The sequence below is a fragment of the Elephantulus edwardii genome, unplaced genomic scaffold, assembly GCF_000299155.1.
Source record: "Elephantulus edwardii isolate Elephantulus edwardi_28Jun2011 unplaced genomic scaffold, EleEdw1.0 scaffold00279, whole genome shotgun sequence".
NCBI lineage: Eukaryota > Metazoa > Chordata > Mammalia > Macroscelidea > Macroscelididae > Elephantulus > Elephantulus edwardii.
The window spans coordinates 1,469,937-1,484,567 of record NW_006400029.1 but is presented as its reverse complement, the minus strand read 5'-3'; the positions used below and the strand labels follow the sequence as shown (position 1 = coordinate 1,484,567).

Below are 14,631 nucleotides of genomic sequence, written 5' to 3'. Positions count from 1 at the left end.
GTTCAACAACATAAGGAAAACAATTCATGTAATTTATCACATTAAGAAAGCAAAGAACAAGAACCACATGATCCTATCAATTGATGCAGAAAAGGCCTATGACAAAATCCAACACCCTTTCCTGATTAAAACACTCAACAAAATAGGATTAGAGGGGAATTTCTTCAACATAGTAAAAAGTATTTATGCAAACCCTAGAGCTAACATTGTTCTCAATAGAGAGGGGTTAAAGGTATTTCGTTTAAGAACAGGAACTAGGCAAGGATGCCCACTATTACTTCTCTTATTCAATATTGTATTGGAAGTCTTAGCAATAGCAATAAGACAAGAGAAGGGAATAAAAGTTATCCAAATTGGCAAAGAGGAGGTAAAACTATCTCTCTATGCACATGATATGATAGTACACTTAGAAAACCCTAAAGACTCAGCAAGAAAACTATTGGACACAGTGGACCAATTCAGCCAAGTAGCAGGATACAAGATCAACATACAAAATCAGTTGGATTTCTCCAGAAAGACAATACAGAGTCAAAACTAAGACAAATGATACCATTCACAATAGCTAATCACAAGATTAAATACTTGGGAGTAAACTTAACCAGAAGCACAAAGGGTCTATTCAAAGAAAATTACAAAACGTGACTACAAGAAACAAAAAGAGACCTGGAGAAGTGAAAGCATATCCCCTGCTCATGCATAGGAAGACTCAATACTGTGAAAATGGCAATACTACCAAAGGCAATTTACACATTTAATGCAATCCCAATACAAATACCAATCCCATTCTTCAAGGAGATGGAAAAGACAATCTCCAGCTTCATTTGGAATGGAAAGAAGCCCTGAATAAGCAAAGTACTATTTTAAAATAGAAGAAAGGTAGAAGGTATCTCACTCCCTGATTTAAAATCATACCACACTGTCATGGTGGTTAAGACAGCATGGTACTGGTACAATAAGAAACACATAGATCAATGGAATAGCATTAAGAACCTATCAGCCAATCTATCTATGGTCAACTGATTTTTGACAAGGAGATGACATCAGTTAAGTGGGGAAATGACAGCCTTTTTAACAAATGGTGTTGGCAAAATTGGAAAAGTATCTGCAAAAGACTTCAGCGAGATCCATACCTCACTCCATATAAAAAAAACCCACTCAAGGTGGATCATGGACCTAGGACTAAAACCTAGAACTATAAGCTTCATTAAAGAAAAGCTTGGAAGAACACCACAAATCCTTAACCATAATATAAACAGTCTTCCAAGAATCCTGAAAAACTTACAACCAGGAGAAGATAAAATAGATGAATGGGACCTTCTAAGGATCAAATCCCTATGCACATCCAAAAACTTCTCCAACAGGGTAAGAAGGGAAGCCACCAACTGGGAAAAAGTATTTGGTAATGACATATCAGATAAGGGACTTATATCCAGAATTTATAACATACTTGAGCACCACAACAAGATAAAGATAAATAATCCAGTAGAAAAAATGGGCACAGGATATGAACAGACACTTCACCAAAGAAGACATTCAGATGGCTAACAAGCACATGAAGAAATGTTCAAAATCCTTATCTCTAAGAGAGATGCAAATCAAAACAACTATCATCTTACCACAGTCAGAATTGCAAAATTTAACAGAACAGCAAGCAACAAATGCTGGTGAGGGTGTGGAGAAACTGGAACCCTTATTCACTGTTGGTGGGAGTGTAAAATGGTGCAACCACTGTGGAAGGCAGTATGGCACTTTCTCAAAAAGTTGCAAATAGAGATACCATTTGACCCAGCAATTTCACTACTGGGAATATACCCCAAAGAGACCATAACAAATGGTGTTGGGAAGCAAAAGACTCAAGCAAGATCCACACCTCACTCCATATACAAAAACCAACTCAAGGTGGATCATGGACCTAGAACTAAAACCAAGGACTATAATTTTCATTAAAGAAAATCTTGGAAGAATGCCAGAAATCCTAATCCACAACATATACAGTCTTCCAAGTATCCTGAAAAACCTACAACCAGGAGAAGATAAAATAGATGAATGGTAAAACAACTATGAGATATCATCTCACCCAACTCAAAATAACAAAACAGAACAGCAAGCAACAAATGCTGGAGAGGTTGTGGAGAAACTGGAACCCTTATTCACTGTTGGTGGGAGTGTAAAATTGTGCAACCCTTGTGGAAGGCGGTATGGTGCTTTCTCAAAAAGTTGCAAATAGAGATACCATTTGACCCGACAATTCCACTACTGAGAATATACCCCAAAGAGACCATAACTGACATCCAAGCAGATATATGCACACCCATGCTTATTGAAGCTTTGTTCACAATAGCAAGGAGTTGGAAACAACCTAAGTGCCCATCAACAAACAAATGGATAGAGAAGCTGTGGTATATTCACATAATGGAATACTATGCTGCATTGAAAAACAAGAAACTCATGCAATATTATTCAAAATGGATGACCCTGGAGGACATTATACTGAGTGAACTATCTCAGTCATAAAAGGACAATTACTGCATGGTGCCACTCTTGTGAAGCAGGACTGACCTTGGGGTTGGGAGGAGACTATGAAGGATGGATTCAATAAGGTATACTGTATCGAAACAGATGAGGGAGAAAACTGCTCAAGACGGAAAATTATTAGGGATTTTTGTCATTACAAGGGTCCAAAATGAAGGCTGTATAGTGGAGTCGACCTGGGGGGTCAGGATTGTAAAACAATGAAATAATTTTTCTTTTACTTTTCCAAGAGGGTAGTGTACTAGGGGGGAGGTTTGGGAAGGGAGAGAAGTGCAACAATGAATGAATGGAAATCCAAAGTCTCTGTAAATTTTCATTGAAATGAATAATAAATTTAAAAAAGGAATATATAATAAAAAACAGAATCAATTGAAACATAGTTTATTTATCCACTCAGCTTTTTATTATCCTGACAAAGTATTATTCTTTCTTTACATTAAATAAAGTATGTTTTCTATTTTACTACTAAAAAAATAAGATAAATGTATTTTATAATATGACTTTCTTCATAGTCAAATTTACGATATTTCTGAAGTTGGGTTCCAGAACAATAAGAAATTATCTCAGGATGACAGGTAGCTAGGAAAGAATCCTTCTGAGAAGTAACTTGAAGCCTTAGAATTAACCCTATCAGCAAAGAGACTTCTGGTGGTCTAGTCGTAGGGAATTATGCTACTAACTCAAAGGTAATGCCTCTCTGATAGTTTAAATACACCAGTGGCTCTGAGGGAGAAAAATGGGCAATTTCTTCCCATGTGCTTTATTAGCCTCCAAAAACTTAATGGAAGGTCAACTTAATGGTAATGAGTTTTTTCGATGTCAAAGAACATCTGATTTCAGGAATAGCTAATGTTGAGGGCTGAACAGAATTAGAGATGAAAAAATTGTATTTTGAGGTTGGTAAAAATGGATAATACAAGCTAAAGCTCAAGTTTTATGTTATAAAATAATTTAGGATTTAACAATATGGAAGTACACTTTGAAGCATAATATTAATTATTAATCCCTGTGATTATCCCAAACAGTGGTAGTTAACATAGAAGGGGCAATTGTGGGGAGACTTTTAAAGGAAAAAAATATATTGAATGACAGTTTACTCACAGTGATATGAATTTGTGCCTTGTAAAAATGATTGACCAGGGTAATTCTCTTAAAAAATATGATATTAGAAACTTTATTTCCTTTTAATCATATTGCCTTTTTTCTCTTTTCTCTTCTAGCCTCACTGCTACTACCAAGGATATGTTGAAGGGTATCCGAATTCTCTTGTCACACTCAGCACATGTTCTGGTTTGAGGTTGTTTTCATTGTTGATTACTGACCACCTTTCCCATCATATTTAGCCACAGTGAATTTTTTAGGTTTATATTAAGAATGCAAACGAGAAAAATACCCGTATCATACTCTGAACATAACATTTGGTGATACACTCTAAACATAATTTTCCTTCTCTTCTTTCTCTCCACTTTCCCCATTAATGTGAGATGTTTTTTTTAAGTTTAACGTTTTAGGTTCTGTGATATCCTTACTATTTCTTTGTGTTTTTTTTTTTAATTGAGAGTTTAATGAAAGTTTATAAAGAATTTGGATTTCCATTCATTCATTCATTCATTCTTGCACTTTTTCCTCCCTGTCCTCCCTGCCCCACCTGCCTCCAGTTTGCTATTTTCTTTGGAAAAAAGTTCTTTCACTGTTCCCCTCCGCCAGATCACTTTACTATGTACCTCTTATTTTGGACTCTTGTCATGCCTATAATACCTAATCATATATTCCTTTTTTACAGTTCTCTCCCTCGTCTGTTTCAATACCATGTACATTATTTATCCCCTCTTTTCTTAGTTTTCCCCCAACCTCCATGTCACTCCTTTTTTATAATAGTGGCATTATGCAGTAATGTGACTGAGATACTTCACTTAGCATAATGTCCCCCATGGCCACCCACTTTGTATAATATTTCATGAGTTCTTTATTTTTCAGTGCTGCATAATATTCCAGTGTGTGTGAATATACAACAGCTTCTCTATCCATTCATTTGTTGATGGGCACTGATATCCTTACTTTTTCTTAAGCTATTGCTATTGTTGTTGACTGCCATCGAGTTGAGCATGAGTCATAGAGACTATGAACAAAAGACCGGAAACCTTTCTATAATTATTGTCATTTCTCAAACTTTGTAGAGTTTCCAGAGGCATGTTGTTTAGGACATGGTTGACACTAGCCTTGCAATTGACCATATCAAGTTGGAAAAGCCAAGTTCAGCTTAGGTATTTTTTTTTACTAGAGCTTATTTTTATTTTTCCATACAAAGGAGAATTTATAATACTGCCTATTAGAGAAATCTGGGGGCATGGTCTATAGGAGTTGCACAGCTAACCCAAAGGCTGCATCTCACTCATGGTTTCAAATCCACCAGAAAATCTGTAGAAGACAGTTGAGTAATCTCTTTGTGAACAATGTTACAGTCTCAGAAATCCTGCTGGAGTATAAACTCTGGCTCTATAATGACTTGATGGCAGTAAGGTTTTTTTAAGAATGTGCCAGATAGTATTCTACTGTTGGAAAATATAAAAATGTAAGTCATGCCTATTTCTTAAGAAAATAACTTTAAGATCAAGAGAGTAAATGATATATAAATTAATAATTTCTAATTTAGTTATAAACATTTTTTTTCTCCTTCAACTTATATCTGTATCTCAAAACTCCCCAGGAAAAGTTCAGTCTCCTCCAAGTGCGAAGAGACCTTTCTAATTTTCTACTATATAGTATAGGTTGTTTTCACAAACATATATTCCTGAGTGTTTTTTCCATGGGACCCTGAATATTGGACTGGAGATTTGATTTTCAAGGAATAGTAATTCCATCTATTTCCTCTAATCAAGGATAAATAAATATGCAAGTTGCTAACATTTTAAAATATTTCTCTTAATGTCTTGCTTTTTTTCATGCTCATTGCTAAATTTTATTTTTAAATTCAATTTCATATTACATAATTTGTTTTACAATCAGTTTAATAATGTCTCAAAAGTAACAGAAATCAGGCAGAAAGTCATTAAAATTTATTTTAACCAGTGTTCTTTTAAGAAGTAAAGCTAGTGATATACACGGGCATATGCACACATGCCTGTATACACACACGTGCGCGCGCACACACACACACACACACACACACACATAGTTCTTTGCATGTATATATAGATGTACTAATTCACACAGTTACTGCGTCAGTCCATCTCCTCCAGGGTCTTCCTCTCTTGTCCTGTCCCTGCTCCCTTCCAAGCCTGATGTCCTTCTCCAAGGACTGGTCCCTTCTGCCCAAAGTATTTCAGATGGAGCTTCAAAAGTTGGCTTCAAAATCAGAGTTCAGAATTCAGTTTCTAAATATATAGTTAGACATATAGATATCTTGGCTCCCATTAGTTGTAGAGCCCAACAAATTCCCAGTCCTTGGGTCAAATGTGAAGTTGGACCCATATCTTGACTCAGGTAAGTGTAGGAGCTGACTGACTTGTTTGCTCAATGCTGGCTGGTCATATGACAGTGTAAGTTAAGGAATTCAAGATTAGCATGTGGTATGGTACATTGATAGTTCATGTAAAAAGAAATAGAGGTCAGATTATGGTGAGTCAAAAGTATGACCCAGATTGAGGGAAAACAGATAAATAGTTGATGCTGGCTACTTGCCCAAGTCTAGTCTTCTTACTTGGATCAATAATCAACACTCATTGTGCCAGCAGTCAAGAGATCAGAAGATAGTGTTTTGGGCAAGTCTGCTTTCAAGGACTTCCCCAAAATACCTAACAGCAATGATATCATGTTAAAGACTTATTCTGGTCATGGTATTTTCAATCACATGCTATGCATCTGAGAGCTGTACAATGAATAAGGAGTATAGATGAAGATTTATACTTTTGAGTTGTTACCTTAAGAGTACTTAAGAGAATATCCCATGGACTGCCAAAAGAACAAATAGGTATGTCTTGGCAAAAGTGCATCCAGAAGTGTTCTTTCGAGGCAAAGATGGCACAGCATCATCATTCATACTTTGGACTTGTTGCTAGGAGAGGCTATTTATTAGAATGAGGTACCATGTTAGGAAAGATGGAGTGTCAGTGAAAGAGAGGAAGACCCTCCTATGAAATGTATTGACATGGTGACTGCAGCAATGGGCTTTCGTGTGTCAGATGAGGAGGATGGCACAGGATAGGACAAAGTTTAGGTATGTTCCTCATAAAGTTGCTATGAATTGTACTTGATCCCACAGCACCTAATAACAGCAACACACACTGAAGTAACTCCCTTTCAACTTAGTGTCTTATCACAGTGGACCTCATCATGGAAGTAGTTGATTGTATTATATTATGCATCATGACGAGGATGATTGCATCATAAGAGCATAATAAGAATTATGGACACCCAAGTTGACTTTCAGCCTGAACCATCTTAGAGTTCTACTTATTACTTTGAATACTGGATTTTGGAAAGAGAGGCATTACTGTATCATAATAGTGCTATATACTAGTATATGCAGCAGTTACTATGGTAATTTCAACTGCTTTTATTAATTAAAATAGAAAAATAAGACAAGTAGTTGGTTCCATTGATTGGAAAGATCTTTTGTTTTTTCAGAATCAACTCCAAAACAAAGGATTTGGATCAAAATAGTAGGCTCAGAAAGATTTTGTGTCTTTATTACTTTTTAATCTTATGGATCCAGTCAGACTTACAGACTTGATTAAAAACATTAAATTACCATTACAATTTTATGCTTACTTTTGCAGAGGAATATTGCAATTTGATAATGTTTCCTATGGAATTGAGCCTCTGGAATTAGCAGTTGAATTTCAGCATCTTCTTTATAAATTTCAAAATGAAAACAAAGAATATTCAATTTTTACTGAAGACAGCAGAAGCTTGGAAACAGAACCAAGGGATATTTATATAAGTGGAAAGGTGAGTGGTATATATTTTCTTATTACTTTCAAAGCAATAATTGCTTCTATTTAATTGTTGTTGTCATTATGTGCTGTCGAGTCACTTGCATCTCATAGCGACCCTACGTACAACAGCCCTGAAACCTGCTGTATCCTATGCCAACTTTACTTTCTCCAACACAACTACCCCCTGGTACTCCAGGTACTGAATCAATCCACTTCATAGAGGGCCTTCCTCTCTTGGGCTGTCCCTCCACCCTCCCAAGCAAGCATGATGTCCCTCTCCCAAGGACTGGTCCCTCCTTTCAACATGTCCAAAGTATGTCAGATGAAGCCTCAGAATCCTTGCCTCCAAGGAGTAGCCTGGTTTTACCCTCTCCAGGACAAACCTGTTTGTTCTCTTAGCAGTCCGTGGTATATTCAACACTCTTCTCCAGCACCACAGCTCATAGGCATCAAAGCAAGCAATTGTGAATATTTAAAAAAAAGAAAAAAAAAAAAAAGAACCCTCAGACACTCCTGGTTAGAATAAAAATTGGTACAGCCATTACAGAAAACAGTTCTCTCAAAAAGTTAACATCAAGCTACCATGGGGGGGGGGTGAAGGGAGAGTGTTAGTTCAAGTAAAAGGCTCCCACACTCTGGTAAAAAGTCTGTAGATCACATGTTGATTTGGAGCCTTCCTACTCACACAGCTGCAGGAACTGCACTGTTTGCATGTACCAGGGTTCAAATTTCCCAATTCCTAGTTGTCACTTGCTAAATCCCTTCTTTTAATAATAGCCAACCTGTTGTTATTGTGTACCATGGAATGGGAACTGACCCATAGCTGACCCTCCAGCGGGTTTTCAGAGGCAGTTAACCACACGGAAGGAGACGGTCCAGCCTTCTCCTGCGGAGCAGCTGGTGGACTTAAACCATGTGTGTTTTGTTTTGTTTTGTTTTAAACCATGTGTTTTCAATATTGCAGCGCAGCTTCTTGCTGCTAGGCCACCAGAGCCCCGCCCCCCCAATAAAAAATGTATTTATAGTTCCCCTATGCAAAATGTATTTTATTGTGATTTTAATTTGAAAAAAAACTAAAGAGGAGGACTGGGTACTACAATGGGTCAGAAATTTGAATCTGCTGGTTACTTAACAGGAGATAGTTAAAGCAGTCTGCTCTTGAAGATTCACAGCCTTGGAAACCTTTATGAGGCAATTCCGCTTTCTTGCCCGCGGTCAAAATTTAACTTGACAGCAAGAGATTTAACTTTACTTGTTTAAAAATGATTAGTGATTTTGAGAGTATTTTCATGTGCTTCTTGGCTATTTGCCTGTTTTCTTTGAATGCTCTTAGCTCATGTTTAACTGGGTTTTTGTTGTATCAAAGGGACTCTTTATATATTCTTGGATTAAAAAGCCTTATCATACATGATGTGAAAATATTTTCCCGTTCTGTGCATTTTCCTTCATTTATTGCAATCCTATGAACAACAGATTGAAAGTGTGCCCTATCCCACTCCGGTCACATAATCTCCCCTGCGCTCAAGCCTCTGTGGCCCTCCATCTCTTTGAGGGTCTTCCTCTCTTCTAATGACTTCCCAGAATGTTGTCATTTTCCCCAAGCACTGGCTTCTGACAATATTCCCGAAGTGTGTGAGATTTTTTTTTAAACACTTATTTATTAATTTAATGAAAATTTACAGAGACTTAGGATTTAGAGTCACTCATTGTTGCACTTTTCTCCCTGCCCACCCTCGCCCCCAAAGCACTCTTCTTGAAAAGAAAAAAGAAAAAACTTTCATTGTTATGCAGTCCCTCTTCACAATGTGTGAGAGGTTTTATTTTTTTAGGTTTTATACTTAGACCAATGATTCATTTTAAGTTACTTTTTGTACATGATACATGATTCAATTACATTCTTTTGCATTTGGAAATCCCATTGTTCCGAAGCTATTCACTAAAGTTACTGTTCTTTCCTACTGAATAACACCCTTGTCAAGGATCGATAGCTCATATATGTGTGAGTAAATTTTTGGACTCTTTTTAGTTTTATCGTTGACCTTAATTGCTATTGAGTCAGCCCCAACTTAAAGAATAAAATGCTGCTTGACATTTTTATGATTGTTGGTATGCTTGAGTTGATTGTGTCTGTTGTGTTAATCTAACTCATTGAGGATTTACTTCATTTTTGCTTGCCCTCTACTTAATTTTTTTTTTAACAAGGATTTTTTCATGCTTCTCCTGATGAGTTGGAAATCTATTTTCAAAAATATTTAGAATATGAAAAATATTTCTACTCTGACACTCACAGGATTACCATGAGTGGGAATTGACTGGGCAGTAATTGCTTGAGTTTTTATTTATCTTAGAGCTTTAATGAAGAATAGGGAGCTCCGGTGGCCTATTAAATAAGAAGTTGTACTTAAGGAGTTGTACTTTCAGCCCAGTGGCACTCAGCTGAAATCCACCAGCTGCTTTATGAAAGAAAGATGAACACTGTCCTCCCATGGGATTTACAGTCTCCAAAACCACAGTGGAGGGTCAGCTATGAGGCCACTCAGACTGGACAGCAAATAATGACAACAACAAAGAGTTAAAAAGAAAACCTATTATGTGTATTTTCAAGCTTTTATGTTATTTTTCTCTTTTTCTCTAGACAAGTTCACCTGTTCCAAATTTATATCCTCTTTATCTAGAAATGTATATTGTTGTGGACAAAAGTTTGGTATGTGTTTATTTTTTCTATTAAATATTTGGTAAAAATGCATGCTTATCCTTAGCCAGAAAGTAATTTAAAATCTCCAGTATTCTTGCTCTCATATTATAGGAAAAACAATTTCGAAATGTGCAAAATTGTTCTAATACAGATGTTATGTTTTAGTTCTTTTCTGTAGAATATATTCATTCTTTTACTGGTATTTTATGTCTTTTTGGACCTCTCTCGTTACATGGTATTTTTTTTAATGGTGATATTTGGTTGAGATAAAACTCTATAAGTTTTTAAGTCTTTTTTAAGGGAAGCATGGAAGTGAAATATGTCACGTAGGGAGTTTGTTGGCAAGCAAGCATCCCTGATTCTAGAAAACATTTTGGTGACAAAGGAGCTAATAGCGGAACCACATAGGACATTTTCAAGTAAGTTTTTGGGGTATTTTTCAGCAGTTATTGATGATATACTTGTATTAGTGTATTTTTATATCTGATATAAAGATACCTCTAAATCTATTTTCCATAAAAAATTTGAAGGCTTATGAACTTAAGGATCATGGGATGATAAACTAGTTTGCAACCAAGCAGATATGATTTTATTTCCCTTAATATTTCAAAGTTTTCAGGAAACAAGGATAAAAATATACTTTGCAGGTTTTATTCTGACAAGCATTTGATTATTAAACTTCTGAAATACCACACTAAATATGTATTAATTCCATTACTAATTCTGCTTGTAGGATTGCAGAGATAGTCAGGAACTCAGTTGAAGATCAGAGACAGGAGAGTACTTAGTGAACATATTTAATTCAGTTTTTTAGAGTGCAGAGGTAAGGGCAAAGGAAACACTTAAAAGGAAATAGAGATATCACTAGTAAAGATGAATAAATTCAATGATAATGTTAGAACAATGAAAATAATTTTGTTTCAGGATTGTTGTTGTTTTTGTTATGTGCCGTCGAGTCGCTTGTGACTCATAGCGACCCTATGTACAACAGCTCTAAACTCTTTTCTGTCCTGTGCCAGTTGTACTGTCTCTGACACACCCATCCCGATTACCCCAGTCACTGAATCAATCCACCTCATAGAGGGTCTTCCCCTCCTGCGCTGTCCCTCCACCCTCCCAAGCATGATGTCCCTCTCCAAGAACCAGTCCCTCCTTTCAGCATGTCCAAAGTATGTCAGACGGAGTCTCAGAATCCTTGCCTACAAGGAGCCACCCAGTTTAACCCTTTCCAGGATGAATCTGTTTGTTTTCCTAGCAGTCCATGGTGCTCTCAACACTCTTCTCCAGCACCACAGCTCAAAGGCATCAATTCTCCTTCTATCCTCCCTAGTCATTGTCCAACTCTCTTATGCATAACAAGTGATAGCAAAGACCATAACCTGTATCAGACGCACCTTAGTCTCCAGAGAGACACCATTGCTTTTCAGTACTTTGGAGAGGTCCCTAACAGCAGGCTTTCCCATGGCAATGCGCCTTTTAATTTCCTGGCTACTGGTGCCAATTATGTTATAAAATTTTGAAAGTTTTTAAAATTTCTGAATTTGAAAGCCATACAATGCTAAGTAAACATCCCTTCTTTTTATCTCTGTCTCTATCATTCTATATATTTGCATATCCTTTAGTGGTTGTTTTTTTTTTTGTTGTTGTTGTTTTTCAGTATGCCTTGGATCAGCCATATTACATCTGTGTTACTAGATGTTGGGAATGTAAAAGAAGGATTACATTAATTGTGTCAATTATCTAATACTTCTATAATAGATATCACAGGTGGATGGCTTTAACAAGTAGAAATTTGTTTTCTTACATTAGGAATTTGCATTTGGGGAAGCCTGTTCTCTCTGTAGGTGGTAGGAGAAAGTCCTTGTTTCCAGACATTCCATGGAGATTCCCAGGTGTCTTAGCCTTCTCCAGAGTCAAAGTTCTTCCTATGGCAGTAGTAGCTCAAGTCCAAAGAGATGCATTTAAATTCTGGCAATTTTTACATAATGATAGTGAAGGCTCCACTTCACCTTCTTGGCTTTCTTGCCTTCCCTCCAGTGAGATAACAAATATTACAGGACAAAATGCTTCTCTAGGGAAACTCTCTTTTGTTTGGGTTAGGCCTGGGGTGGCACTCTGGGGTACTACATTCCACCCTTAATCCTATTTTAACTATTGGTTTATTAGATCACGGAAGATCATTACAGAGCTTCCACATGACATTATTATACGTATTTTGGGTGGCACAATTTAATCTATGACATTAATGATGTCTTCAGAGAAAACATTGGGGTTTTTGTTGTCGTTGTGTACCATTTATTTAGAACCAACCCATAGCGAACCCTCCTATGGATTTTCAGAGGCAGTTAATCACATGGGAGGAGATTGGCCATCCTTCTCCCACAGAGCGGCTAGTGGCCTCAAACTGCCCACCTTTGTTATTGCTAATCAGCTTCTTGTCATAAGGCCATCAGAGCTTCCTTTACTATAGTTCAGAGACTTTAGTATTTAGTACATTGTAACTAGGCATTTATACCTAGAGATATCAGTGCCATGATTGAGGAAAAGATGGTGCTATGAAAACACAATTTCATGATGGAGATAGACATAGAGATGTACCATTGTAACATACAAAGTATTTGAAAAGCTTGCAAGTAATAAAGATCAGAAATGGAGAATGAAAGGAAGGGGGAGGGTCGATGTCTTAGTGTTAGTTCTCTAGAGAACCTAAACCATTGGGATGAGTGTGTCTGTGTGTATACATATGTGATACACATTTATTTCTCTCTCTCTTCACACACTCAAACACACATCACTGGTCAATGCTGAGTTGGTTCCTATTCGATGGCGATGAGTGTTTATCAGGTCCATAAATAACCTGAAAGGCTGTGCCTCTTTAATGGTTTGAATCCACCAGTCTCTTCACAGTATAAAGATGGGCAGTTTCTGCCTGTGCATTTTAGAGCCTCCAAAGCCTCACTGGAGGGTCAGCTAAGAGGCCGTTATGGCTGGAAAGCAGTGAGTGAGTTTGAGTTTTTTAGTTTATAGGATGTGAGGCATTCACTCCTTTAAATAACCAACTATACAAAGTCAAAAGAGATGCATTTGCCCATGGATAAAGGTCTGAGGACAGGAAGGGAAGGATAATGGAAATGGAGAAAGAGTAATGGAAATGAGAATTACAAGAAGACAGTGGGGAAAATCTGTTACATTGTGGACATTCTAATGTTATAATGCAAAATATGTATAAATGATTGAATGAAAATCAATCTGCTTTGTAAACTTTCACTCAAATCACAATTTAAAAAGAAAAAGAAACTACCTAGCAAATTGTATTTAAATGTAAAATTAATTCTGTTTTTCAGTATGATTACTGGGGTTCTGAGAATATGCTAGTCACAAATAAAGTCATCGAGATTATTGGCTTTGTAAATTCGGTAAGTATTTTTCTATTCATATTACATAAAGAAGTCTTTTGAAGTTATAATTTAGATAACTTGGGCATTTCTGAATAAATAACTTATCTATAAAAACATAGTATAGATCTGTCAAAATATTAAATTACTATTTAGGATATTTTAAGGTAACATAATTTTGCATATATTTTATCTCTTCTATTTTTTAGATCTTTTCACAATTAAAAGTTACTATTGTGCTGTCATCACTGGAATTTTGGACAAATAAAAATCAGATTTCTACAATTGTTGATGTTGGTAAATTATTACATGGATTTTTAGAATGGAAACAAACTTATCTTACCCTGAGGCCTCATGACATTGCATACCTATTCATGTAAGAATGTTTCAGTATTACTAGAAAGAAAGCAAAGTGTGTGATTATCATGTAGCTTTATATAGGAAATAATTACTTATTTCTATTTATACTTTTATTTTCTCTTGTTTACTCATGGTCTGTGAATTCTTTGTTGTCAGGAATTAAGAAAAGATTTAAAATATTTGTTTCTATTCTTATTCTTTTACCAATAAGGAGATTAATATTTGAAAAAGTTAAGTCATTTCAGGAATTTATACTCTAGTGGTGTATTTCAAGTTTGAATTTAGACCTGTAACTCTTGAGTCCATGCTCTCAACTGCTACATAAAAAGACAGGATTTATACTGTAAAGTTTACAGTTTTATTATGAGTTTTTATAAAAAACTTAATCAAGTAGTTTAAATATATAAATGAATTTTATGCAATATTTAAAAACGTTAGTTTTCTATCAATTCTTGACCTTTTGGCTAAGATAAAGTACAGTATCTGTTCTTATCAGTTTACTATCTGATATGTCCTCTATCTGAGGACAATATATTAAGTGGGATTTTGGAACTAGGAGATGGAATAGGAGCTTACTCCATCCAGTCCACATCGACCTGTTATTACAGTACCTCCAGGAACAGTGGGAAAAAAAAGTTAGTTTACCTAATGATCAGTTAAAATTATATAATTGGATATAAGGTAATTATAATAAACAGGAATACAGCATTTA

The 14,631-nt window shown here is 36.0% G+C and overlaps 1 protein-coding gene across 1 annotated transcript in view; it reads left to right on the top strand.

Annotated features, from left to right (window-relative positions):
* Positions 1–14,631, top strand: part of ADAM32 (ADAM metallopeptidase domain 32) — a 195,673-nt gene that overhangs the window by 50,888 nt on the left and 130,154 nt on the right. The window contains exons 5-9 of the mRNA XM_006900307.1: positions 3,753–3,829; positions 7,311–7,482; positions 10,105–10,173; positions 13,509–13,580; positions 13,769–13,935. Of these exons, the coding sequence (XP_006900369.1) occupies positions 3,753–3,829; positions 7,311–7,482; positions 10,105–10,173; positions 13,509–13,580; positions 13,769–13,935 (557 nt within the window). The remainder of the gene's footprint in view (positions 1–3,752; positions 3,830–7,310; positions 7,483–10,104; positions 10,174–13,508; positions 13,581–13,768; positions 13,936–14,631) is intronic.